At 34.4% G+C, this 12,947-nt stretch overlaps 1 protein-coding gene across 1 annotated transcript in view; it reads left to right on the top strand.

The window, feature by feature from the left end:
* Window positions 1-1,419: 1,419 nt before the first annotated feature.
* Window positions 1,420-12,947, top strand: part of TECRL (trans-2,3-enoyl-CoA reductase like) — an 88,701-nt gene continuing 77,173 nt past the window's right edge. Inside the window, exon 1 of the mRNA XM_046655796.1 lies at window positions 1,420-1,701. Within this exon, the coding sequence (XP_046511752.1) occupies window positions 1,468-1,701 (234 nt within the window). The 5' untranslated portion in view covers window positions 1,420-1,467. The remainder of the gene's footprint in view (window positions 1,702-12,947) is intronic.

Genomic DNA, 12,947 nt, shown 5'->3' on the forward strand with positions numbered 1-12,947 from the left:
TACAGGTGGGATTGATGCTTTAAATGTAGCTGCGGGGATGGTGAGAAGATTGCATTCTGGATTTCTGATAGATTAGATCTGAGGTGTGGGAGAAAGGGAGAAGTTAAGGATGATTTCAAGTTTAATGTCCTGAACAACTGGGGTGATAAAACTATACAATGCATACATACACATGTTCCTGTCTTCTATTTTTTTTTTCTTTTTAAAGCTTCAGTGCATAGTCCTGTATCCTAGTTGTTAGTTTAGTTCTCTATGTGAGTTGCCGCCAGAGTATGACAACTGACAGACGGGCGGTGTATTTCCATGACCTGGAAACGAACCCGGGGCATGGTTGTGAGACCACTCAATCTTAACCACTAGACCACCAGGGCCAGCTCACTCTTCCATGTTTTTTTAAATATTAAATAAGGAGTGTGATAGTAGCCTAAAGTATTAAAATGATAACTGAACAATGTGTAAGTGAATCTCCAGTGCATAATTTATAGCAAAACTAAAAATAAAGAATATATTATTCTATTTAATTATGAAAGGAAAGATTAGCCTCATATAGATACATAGACATCCCCCTTTACAATTTTAGCCATTTTTCTTTTTATGTTTTCATTGAAAATAACATCCCAGAATATTTTCCTGTAATATCTCTTTGAATCAGTGGCAATATACTTTGTATTATTTTTAGTTGTTTCTTGACCAGATTTATAGTACTCAGAGTACTTGGAGTCTTTTTCACTAACCTCTCTTTTCAGATTGTTTATAATTTTACATTGCTCATGCTAAGATTATTTGAATTTGCCATAATTTAGTGTTGTGGTAAATGTGATGTGTAGTACTGATTTTCTACATAATTTCAATGATTTCCCAATGACATAAAAGGTGTCAAAATGTTAAAATAAGGTTTACTTCCTTTTCTGTATGCTATAAAATCACTCTCTATCTTTTCCAATCTCATAGACAACTTGCTATCTTTCTATTCCCTATATGCAGTGAAAAATATCTGATATATATATACATATATTTAAAATATGACACAAATCTTTATCATAGGCAGCACTTATAAAAACTTTGGTTATGTAATAGCTAATTTTAAATACATCTTGTGTATCATAATATGTAGGTTTAAAGACTTGTGCATCCAGAATTCAGAGATAATGAAAATTCTATCAATTCTTTTCTTTCCTTGGAATTTCTGATACTAGCGGTCATATTAACAAGCAGAGAAAAAAGGAGAAAGCAAGAAATAATTCGAGCGCTGGTAAAATAATCTTCATTGCAGCAATTCACAATAGCATGTTATATATAGAAATAAGATCAGTCATTGTTTTCAAGCCTGCTAAATAAAACCGAACTCTTGGAATGGCATGCCACTTGACCTTTCTGGGTTTCACCAGCAGTATTTAACTGGTGCAAAGGGAACACACTTGCAAGTGTCTCCTGTTGACATGAGAGATTCTCCTGGTAGTTCACACAATGTTCAAAAGGCACAAGTCCCTTGCTTCAGAACGCAAGAAAGAATTATCTTCCCATGGAGCCACACGGTCCACACTGAAGAATGATATGAGAAATTTTCACTTTTTGTCGCAACTTATACTCTCAGCAGGGCCTCTCAAATCAATTCCAGCAGTTAAACATTCAAAGACTGCTCACTTTGAGGTTGAAATACTTGATGCTCACACAAGAAAGCAGATATGTATTGTGGATAAGGTGAGTTTCATTTATTTCTTTCAATTTCTCTTATCTGACCCAAAGATCATTGATCACTTCATTAAATGTTGACAAACCTTTACTAAAAGATCTTCCAGTGTTTATTGTTAATTTTACGATGAGTAGAATAGATACTTTATGCTTCATTTCAGTAGTAGATATTCATTGCATCTTTCATACTCAATTTAAATGGTAGCTAATAATTATTAGGTTCTGGATATCCTGCTGACATTTACCCTGGTCAGGAGGTAAAATTTCCTGGGCTCAGCATCTCAGCCTACATGACAAAAGGTCTCTAGGTTTTTCTCTTCATGCACTTCATTGCATGTTCAAATTATCATAGAGTTTTAATAGTGTTTATAGAAAATAGTAAGCAAAAGCCACTGTTATGAAAAATTATACTTAGTGTATATGATAAAACTTAGTCATTTACAAATTATTTAGAATTGATTTAATTATCTTAAAAAATGCACATCTCACTTTCTATGAAAAGTTTACTTATTTCAAAACAACGGTGTTCAAGGTCCTAAAAAGAGTGTCTTGCTTAATATGTTACCCATGTATATTCATATCACAGATGTTTCACTAAGAAAAGATAAAATATATACTTCCTAGGCTGGAAAATTAACCCACAAATATATGTGTACACTGTAGATATACATATGCATGTACAACATTCCAAACATTTTCAGTTTCTCAAAAGTTTAAAAATACACCAGTGGTTAATTTGTTATCAGAAAGATTGATATTTTTAATAAAAATAAATCTTGATTTATTTTACTTTACAGACTAGTTAAATAAGTTTTTTGCTGTTGCTCTAAAAATAAAATTTAATCACTGATTCTATTTAACTATACTTTCACTGTGATTCTAGATAAGAAGGAAAGAGAAGAAATTGTTTCCTGCTTTTAATTGCCAAGGTCATATATACTTTCTTATTTAGTAATTATAATGCTATGACCAGCCTATTGGTTGGGTGATATTAACTTTTATTTACAGATGAAAAATGAAAGATAGAAAAACTTTAAGAAGTTTATACAGGTCAAGGTGAAATATAAGAGATTCAAAATCATTTCCATGCGACTCTAAATCATATTCTTTTTCTATAGCATCACTTGGGCCATATATAAATGATGAATATTTATTACATATAATAGAATTTTAGCTTATGAATTTCATGCGTATTATAACTTACCTCTATTTTAGTGTCTCAATAAAGTTTTTGTATTTTTTATATCAGACAAGAATAAGACAAATCTAAAAAAAAAGATAAAGTTATTCAGAAGTTACTGATGTTTGCAGTATCTCCATATCAAAAACTCAAAACTTATAAGAAAAATATAATTAAATCAAGGGGAAAAAGGCAATGGAGGGAATGGATATTAAATTGGTCAAGGACTTCTAAAAACCAAGATACCAAAATGAGACTGGTTATTGTGTTCTTTTTTATATGTGTCTAAACCTTGACACAAAATCCACCTTAAAGTAATGAGGAACTGGTGGGCTCCTAATTATTTTCCTCATACATTTAAATTTTCTGTTATTAAGATTTTATGTGAAGCTAAGACATGGAGCTTTACATTTCCATGTTTACATTTCTAGTTAAATGGTGAAAAGTTTAAGCATGCAGAAAGCCAACATTATTTAGAGATAAGAATTTTGTTTAGGAATCTCATATTTGAACTCTAAGAGTCCTGGTGTTTGCATCTCCAGTGGCAAACCCTTAGGGAAACTCAAAGGCTCAGTAGGGGATTAAGTCGGATTCCTCGCCAGCCTTCATTGCATAATCCACACCCTGTGGTGTGCAGTTTACTACATCCAAATATTTGACTTGTCATTGAAACTGAATTTTGTTTTGTCTTGTTTCAGTTTTGTAATTTGAGAAATTGTCTCATAATGATGGCAAGATTTCTAAAAGAACAAAACACCAATTACTTTACTTTTTTTTTGTTTCACGATTCCTAGCTGTGCAAATTTGTAAACATGAAAAAATTGCTTTTGTTTCTTGTTGAAGATATTGTTTTTCTTAGACAAATTAACAGCTATATTAGCAGTAAGGTCATGTTAAGTGCCTTTCACTGCACTTGGCTACACCTGGTCTACAAAAGCAGTGTTGCTTATGACTTCGTCCCTGTCTTTCAGTAAGTACTGTGTTGTTAAGTAGTAAAAGTTAAAGGTCATGTACTTTGGAACCAAGCATATCTGGATCAAACCCCTGCCACATCAATCATATCTATCAAGGCACAGGAAAGACACTGAGCTGCTGATCCCCAGGACCTTTATTTAGAATTTAGGTTACTAAAATCTATTTTGTGAGCTTGTGGTAGGAGTAGAAATAATATGTGTAACATGCTTTGTAGAGTATCTTAAACATAATAGGGACAAAATAATCTTTTTAGTTTTAATAATCTTTCAGAGAGATAAATTTAATGTGCATAAACATTCAAAAAAAAATGTGATGAACTTTGTGATATCCGCACAGAATTTAAATTTGACTTCTTGATAACTATCCATTGACATGATTTGTTATAATGCTTAAGTTAGATGTAAATTTTCAAATACCTAGAGTGGGATGTACGTATTTTAGTAATATATGCTAAGCTCTGGTAGAAATTGAGTTTGCGTCTAGATATATCTAATTTAGTTCATATAGTTTAAATATAAATTACAATTACATTTAATTTAAAATTAAATTTAAAAATAATTTAAATTCACAGTGGACAAAGTACGTACTCAAGAGATTCATGAGACCAAAACATTGAGAAAATTCCTCGGCTTAAAGAAAATATATTGAATCATGTTCTCCAGCTTCCGTCCCATTTCTCTCATTGCTTTCATCATGTTCATATCATCTGTCCACGCTTCTCTTTTCTCATTCTATCCTAAACCCTCTCCATCCAGGCATTTGCCTCCATCACTTCTCAGAATACGAACTTGCCGAGGTCACCAGTGAGGCAGTGGTAAAAACCCTGCTAAATCCAAAGGTCAATTCTCATGCTTTATCATACTCAGTGTATCAGCAATATTTGCACTGTTAAGCACATCCTCTTCCTTAAAATACTTTCGTTATTTGAGCTCCAGGATTATACACACATTTTTTTTTAAACCTTCTTTATTGGCTTCCCCCTTTTCTCTTACTTCCTTCTTCTTTATCATCTGACTTATTAGGTGTGGATTGTCAACAACTCTGTCATCAGAACTTCTCCCCACCTTTACTCATTTACCTGACTGAGTCTTGTAGCCTTAAGTATCATATGCCTATCGATGACTCATAAACATGTAACTGCAGCTTATCGTTTTCCTCTGAAATTGCAAATCCCTTTATCTATTTATCTATATATGTATCTATCTACATCTATGTATGTATGTATGTATGTATCTATCTAACTAACTGTCTAGCTATCTCTCTGGCTATCTATCTATGTATGTATCTATCCATCTACCTATCTATTTGGATGTTTACTAGACATCTCAAACTTAGTATATCTAAAACTGAGCACTTGGTCTTCCCTCCAAATTTTTCCACAGAGTTTTCCAAGTCACTAAGTGGCAACTATATCTTTCCAATAGCTCAAGCCAAACAGCCGCATCATGACTCATCTTTTAATCTCACACCCCACATACAATCCATCTTCACAGTGATGTCTTCAAATATATCCATACTTTGACACTTTTTCAACACCTCTACTGCTAGCACTCCTCAATTTTTCCTGCTCTTGTCCTTAGCACCTTCAATATGTTCCCTAGATAGCAACCAGAACTCGCCTCTTAAATCATGTCAGATAGTATCATTCCCCACTCACAACCAGTCAACATTTTCCTTTAGGTCTTTACTTAACAGTCACGTTTTCCTTGGGACTTTTCCTGACTACCTATTTAAAATTGCCAAATCTGTCAATTTTCTTTAATAACCTTCCTTGTGCTATTTCTTCACTAGTACTTATTACCTTTTTCATTTTGTTTATTATTTGGCCTACCCCTAGAATGCCAGCTTCACAAAATCAGGGATTTGGGGCTTTTTTCACTCCCATATTTTCAACATTTAGAATAGTGCCTGGCCCAAAGAAAGTGCTTACTAATATGTATTGAATAATTTGATGCTTGTTTAAGAGGTATCTGGATTTGACAATGCACTCATGTTTAGGAGTGCTAGTTTTGGGGTGGAGGAGTATGATATTTGAAAATACTTTTTATTTTTTTCTAAGTCAAATTATCATTGGAATAAATGTAAATGTGTTTACAGAAAAAGACATTTAATTAAACCATTTCACCGAATGCCCAAATTCCTCCTGGCTTGCTCCCAGCAACGATGTACAGAATTTAACTTCATATTCATGTATAATTTATTAACAGATAGTGATATTCTGATTACAAAAGCTAACAAACTTTTCATAAAGAAGACAATGAAAATAGAAGAGTATTTATTTAACTAATTTACTTATTTCCTATGAATGATTAAAATAATGCTACTAAACGAATGATAAAATGGAGAGCAGATTTAAAATATATTGTTAAATATCATTCTTAAGTATTTATTGGAACATCAAAAATATATAGGAAAAATAAATTTAAAAATTTAACAATGAATTATTTCTAGTTGCTAACTGTCCTTGTCTCACTTCTATTTTACAAAATGTCAGAAGCTTATCTTGTGATAAGTAGATGATTCAAGAGCATGGCCAGAACTCTTAAAGCTAGAGTTGATAAGTGTTTCCAATATCATCCCATTCTTTTTTCTTTAGACTTTTCTCCAAGGAACTTGACCTCAAGAGCCCTCTTTCTCCTATTGTTTTACTTACTCTATGTCAAAACTCTCAAAAGCTTTCAAAAGACTTCCTACAAATAAAAGAAAGCACTCAATAATTCTCCAATCCTTCTAATGGTAAAAATACCAGTTTTCACCAGAAAGCAGTAGAGAGAATTATACAGGATTATATAACTGCATAAAAATTGTACTTTTAATACTTCAGTATTAAATTTTGAGAATTGTTAATTTCTGACATTGCTACTTTTAATATTTTATCTTGAGGATGCTACTTAGCATATTTATGCCTCAGTCTCTTCATCTGTAAAATGAGAATGGCTCTGCTTTAAAATGGCTTCCTGGTAGTTTTCAGAATTTCATGCATATGCAAATGGAAATATCTTCCTTTGGTTCCATTACTCTTCTTCTTCCTCCTCTTTCTTTTCTTTTTTTTATTTTCTCTTTTCCTCCTATGTCCCTCACCTCTTTCTCCCATCCCTGTCCCTTTTTTCTTTCCTTCCTCCTGAGCCCTCTTCTTCCTATTTCTTATTATGTAACATGATATAATAGAAAACTTAGAACTTTGGATTCAGAAAGCCCAGAATTTCAGTATAAATCTGACTGATTTTCTTTTCCTTAGACAAAGTCCAAGAGCTCTCCTCCTTATTGTCCTTTTCTGTAAAAGGATTTAGCAGTCATTATCCTTCCCCTTTACAGAGGAAGAAATGGTGGCACAGAGTTGAAATAAAGAACTTAGTGCATGTTAGAACCAAGGTTTGAATCTAGCCAATATACGTTCTGTGTCTTGCTCTTAACTATTATACACTACCACTTGACGGATATTAATGACTTCTATTAGCCAAAATTCTCATGTTCTGTTTAATTTCATGGTTGGGATGTCTGATTTCCCATACAGACAATGTATTTCAGAACAGAAGTGCTATTTTTGTGCATGTGTGTGTAAGGAAGATTGGCCTTGAGCTAACATCTGTTGGCAATCTTCCTCTTTTGGCTTGAGGAAGATTGTCAATGAGTAAACATCTGTGCCAATCTACCTCTACTTTATACGCAGGATGCTGTCACAGCATGGCCTTATGAGTGGTGTGTAGGTCTGCACCTGGTATCCGAACTCGTGAAACTTGGGCTGCCTAAGCGAAGTGCGCGAACTTGATCACTACATCACTGGGCTGGCCCAGAGAAGTGCTGTTTTTGAAGGATGTCTACATGCCCTTCCATTTGAGACAAAGGAAAGCTCTTTAACACTCTTTCCATGTTGTATATCTAGACATACAATATCGTTAGTTAACACTCAAATGTAGAAATTAAAAATATTTTTAAAGTCCCTTTAACAAATTAAGAACAAAATGTGTTCAAAATGTTTACATCATTAAAAAATACAAAATTGAGATGAATGGTTCCTTCCAAAAGAGATAATTAATATGATCATTTTTAATGAACACAGAGGAGCCCCAAAGCCCACCCCTATTCTTTGGATGTACTTGGGAATTCCTTAGCACAGCATGCAGTTATAATTCCAAAACAATCAGTGTACTTTGTTTAATATTATCTCCCCTGACTTAGATTTCTTTCAGAAAAGGTATACCTATTGTCTTAAACCAATATACAATGTCATGAGAGGCAAAGTGGTGCAATGGTTTATGCTCTGAAGTCTGACATATTTGTGTATGCAGTTGAGATTTGCGAATTATTAATGCTTTGTCATCTTAATATGTTACTTAACTACTCCAATTCTTGGTTTCCCAAGAAGGATAAATATAAATCAAAGTAGAGTAAATATCTACCTCTAAGGAATATCTAAAGATTTTATATTTTTTCTATGTAGAAGGTAGCACCACATTTGCGACATGGCTAGTTTTCTGTAAATGAATATTATATTTTAGGTAGTGGCAAAACATTAAAAATATTATTATTCTGCTGAAGTGGGAAAATAATTGAATTAATACTTTTCTATTATGATTGCAAAAATTTAGGCATTTTTGGTAATAGTCATTATTATCCTTTTCTAAAATGATTAGGAAGAATTAGAATTAGAAAGCATAGTCACAGGAATCATCTTTGTAGCATCAGTTTCTAGCATTCTATATTCAACTCATACTCCAAATAATATACACTGGTTACTCATACCACGATATACCATAAAAGATGCCAGTGGATATATAAGCATTGCATTAGTGTAATAGTAGAGAAAAAATTATACTCTAGAAAACTATTCACGAATACCATTTACAAAACAAATATAGAATTTTTGTCTATATTTTTCCATTTTCCAAATATATCACCATGTAAGAAAACTGTTTTTGTTTATGGTTAAGCGATAAAGAAGTTATTCTATCTCCTAATATATGAGAAGCAATTATACTCCATTTAGAAGGTCAACATAGATGAATAAGTTTTAAAGGATGCGTCTAGAAAGAGAAGAGTTTAAATTTACCAGATTCAGTGGTTCTCCAACTCTCTATTTTGACATTTTATAGTGTCACAATCAAGTATTTATTAATTCAATAGATATTTGTCCAGTGCCCCATTAGGTGTTTGAGATAATGCATGAACTCAAACAGATGCAATTTTGATCTTCATAGATTTTATCCTCTCCTGTGGAAGACGGTGTAGAAGTAATTTTAGGTGCAAAGATATCTACATAGTGAGAGGTAAAAGAGGGTAATTTGGAGTGGCAAACAAAGGGAGATATCTTAATCTGTGGAAAAAGAAAGCTTCCTAGAGAAATGATCTTTATATGTGGCCTGGATAGTGAGTAGGATGAAGTTAAGTAGAGGGATATGATAGACAATTAGGCGACAGAAACAACAAGACATGTTTGGTTGCCAGAGTTGAGGGAAAGGGAGAACACAAGTATGATGTCAAATTGTAGAAACAACTCCAGATCTTGAGGATGGTATAATTTACTGAATCATTTTTGTGGCGTTTTTGTTTGCCTTCTTATTTTTGGTGAAGACAAGGAGAGAGGCAGGTTGGAAGAAGCACTCAGTTTTATTCATTTTAAATTAGATATATTTGTGAGATATATAAATAGAGATAACCAGTAGGCATCTGGGTATGAAGACATAGAGCTGAGGAGAGTCACCATGGCTAAGTATTTTGATATGGGAATTGAAAACATATAGGAGTTCCTTGAACTCTCAGAGTAGGAAAGATAAAATTTGGAAATAATAATATGATGCATAAGAAGAAAAAAGAACCAACTACAGAAGGCTGAGAAATTCCAACATGTAAAGGTCTTACAGAAAGGGGAGATAGAAAAGGAAAATAAGGAGAAGTTTCCAGAGAGATAGAAGAAATATGAGAAATGTTACACCACAGAAGTCAAAGAAAGAACATTGAGGAAGAGATCAGTAGCAAGGTTTCTGGGCTAGTGTGATCAAGTCTAGGGAGTGACATTGCACAATGGAGCAAACAGAATAGGTGGTACGGTTGGGACCGATGATAGAGGGCCTAGGTGCCTTGCTAAGGCATCTGGACTTTTTCCTTTCTTTCAAATTAGGGGGGTAATATTTCCTGATCTGCCTTTCCAAAAATTAAATTTGCATCCATGTGGAAGATGGAATGGATAGTAGAAAGACTGAAGACAGAGAATTCAGTAAAACTGAGAAGCGAATCTTTTGTGAGCCCGTTCAAGACCGCCATATTTGGGAGGCAACCTGATATCATGGATCTGCTCAGGCTTTGAAGATACTCAGCCACCTCTCACACTTAACCAGCTTGTGACACTGGGCAATGTCCTTGTGTTCTTTTCCCTTATATTTTATTGGTACAAGTTATCTCATTGTAGGCACCTGAATAAATGTGATGTTCCATAAGGAATTTCTGTAAGGAAATGACTATGGCCCAGAGCCTTGATTAAGCAAGATAGAGCTAACAAATTAAAATTTACAAATTATTAATAGCATGGAAATTCTCAAATCAATTAAATATATTAAAGAACTATAAAACGAAGGCACCTGGGGCACATGTCTCTGTCAGGGTCCATGGATAGAGTGTGGTGGGTTTCCCAGTCTAAGGCCTGATTCGTCAGTTTAAACCAAAAGAGAGGGGTTTGGTAAGCCCCACGTGGTTCTTACTGAAGGTGCACACAAGGAGAAAGGCACTGGGAGGCAAGGGAGACTGTTGATCACAAGGGCTGTTGTGGAAGTCATATCAGGAACGTGCATTTACTTGTGACTGTTGATGCTATTTACGGCATGTGCTGCATGAGGGGCTAGTGTCAGTTTAGGGTTACTGCAGGCCACCTGGTCAAACAAAACTGATGTTTGATTCCAGGCAAAAAGCAATACCATGGTGTAGCTTAGCCAAACTCTTGACAAAACCTACAGATGTGCATGCTGTACTAATGGTTTTAAAAAGTTCACGATGTAGGAATTCTTAGTTCTTTCATGATCTAACAGTTCAAACAAAAAAGATAGAGTGTGCTTACATAATATATTTCTGGGAAAAAGTTTCCATTCACCCTTTTCGTGCTTTTGTTTGATTCTTTTTTCTAGAAATTAAAGGAAAATTGTATTATTGGCTTATATTTTGTCATGATCAACATTTTATTGCTGTTTTTTGGTAATCTGACAAAGAACTGTCAAAATCATTACCTGACTTGCTGCTGTGATCTTAGTGTGTACTTACATATAATGCAAGTTTTTTGTCATTGTTCCTTTTACTGACCTGAGTGCTCAAAGTTTTCTAGTGACAACTTTCTTTCCTGAGCCTATTCCTCATAATATTAGGATTTAACACGAGCGGTAATTTAAGTCAACGTTAAGAAATAAACATTCTGTTATTTTATATTTTGAATTATGTAAAAGCTTCAGGGAAAGAGGTCTGAAGGAGCAATATTGCAGCAAGTGGAAACTGATATTTATATCTACATTAAGGCTCTTAATATCCTCATACCATATGTTTGTGGGTACAAATTTGTGCTCCCTGAGGTCTTAAGTTAGCATTATTAGAAGTAGAGTAGTGGTAAAATTTATACTTTTGCTAGAATTTGTGCAATGATATGGCATCTAAGCTCCATACAGTCCTAAACTATGCATGGATTTACATATATTTATATTACATCTTACTTTCTGCTGTGAAAACTATGCTTTTTTCTTGGCTACCTGAGAAGAGCTCAAAGGCTTATCAGCAATCATCGTTTGAAGGTGATATTTCCCTTAAAAAGCTTTGCAGTGATTCTTATCAAGTACCTTTGAGAATATCTTGCAGGGGCACAATCCTAGAAGATCAGCTGCCTTCCTTTTCCCTCCCTCCTTCCTTCCTTCTTTCCTTCTCTCCAGCTTGTTTTTTCATTGAAGAATACCAATCTTCCAGTTGTTGGCACGGTTATAGACAATGGGAACACCAGCATGAAAACCAGAAAAAAACAAACAAAATATGCTCCCTCCTCTTCAGATGTTCACAGCATTGTGATGAATAATCACATATAAATAGTCCAACGCAGATAATATAATAAAAGCTTGAAGAAGTCATGAACGAGGTGCCAACTGAGCCCAAGTGGATGATTTTCTTTTCTGCTGAAGAAATTGAGAGCAGCTTTAGAAATCTCTTCCAGTTACAAACAGTCCCAGCACACTGAAGGATCATCAAGGGGGATCTCTAACAGGAAAGGGCAATCTCCTAAAGTAGAAATTATCTCCTCTAAATGTCTTACATCCTCGGCCTTCCAGGTTTTGACTGAAGGCATTTTGGTCTGGAAGCCCCTCTGGAGAATTTAGGAAGGAAGGTAAAGATGAATTCCCTTCCCACTTAAGAGTTTCAAATGTGCAAACTTTTCAGGCTCTGTACCATTCGTATATTATATTTTATTAGTTGATTTTTAAACTCCAGTCATCAAGTAATTTTCAATCCCTGTTGATCTGCTGGGATTCAACTGAGTAACCTGAACCCACGAGTCTGTCACCGTATAAAGCCTGTGAATGCCGCCCTCATGTATTTTCCTATGAGAAGTGAGTTCTCTTTTAGATAGATTTATTAGGAACTACCTACTACGTCTAGATAACAGATATTTTATTTGAGAATTGATCTTACTCTTTTTTTTTTTTTTTTTAAAGATTGGCACCTGGGCTAACAACTGTTGCCAATCTTCCTTTTTTTGTTTTTTCTGCTTTATTTCCCAAACCCCGCCCCAGTACATAGTTGTATATCTTAGTTGCAGGTCCTTCTAGTTGTGGGATGTTTGATGCTGCCTCAACGTGGTCCATGTCCGCGCCCAGGATCCGAACCCTGGGCCGCTGCAGCGGAGCACGCGAACTTAACCACTCGGCCATGGAGCCGGCCCCCAATCTTACTCTTAAATCAAAGCATGCTGTACCTCTGCCTTCTTATAAACTCAACATTCTTAGAAAATTTTGGGAAAAGAATGAATTATTACCTGTCCTTTTTCTTATAGAGTTTAAGTTTTCTCGTTACACATTTTTACTGTCTCCAAAATAAACATTTAATATTACTTCATGTTTGAATGTTTCTAACTTTGTAA

Source organism: Equus quagga, chromosome 3 (genome assembly GCF_021613505.1).
Source record: "Equus quagga isolate Etosha38 chromosome 3, UCLA_HA_Equagga_1.0, whole genome shotgun sequence".
Lineage (NCBI taxonomy): Eukaryota > Metazoa > Chordata > Mammalia > Perissodactyla > Equidae > Equus > Equus quagga.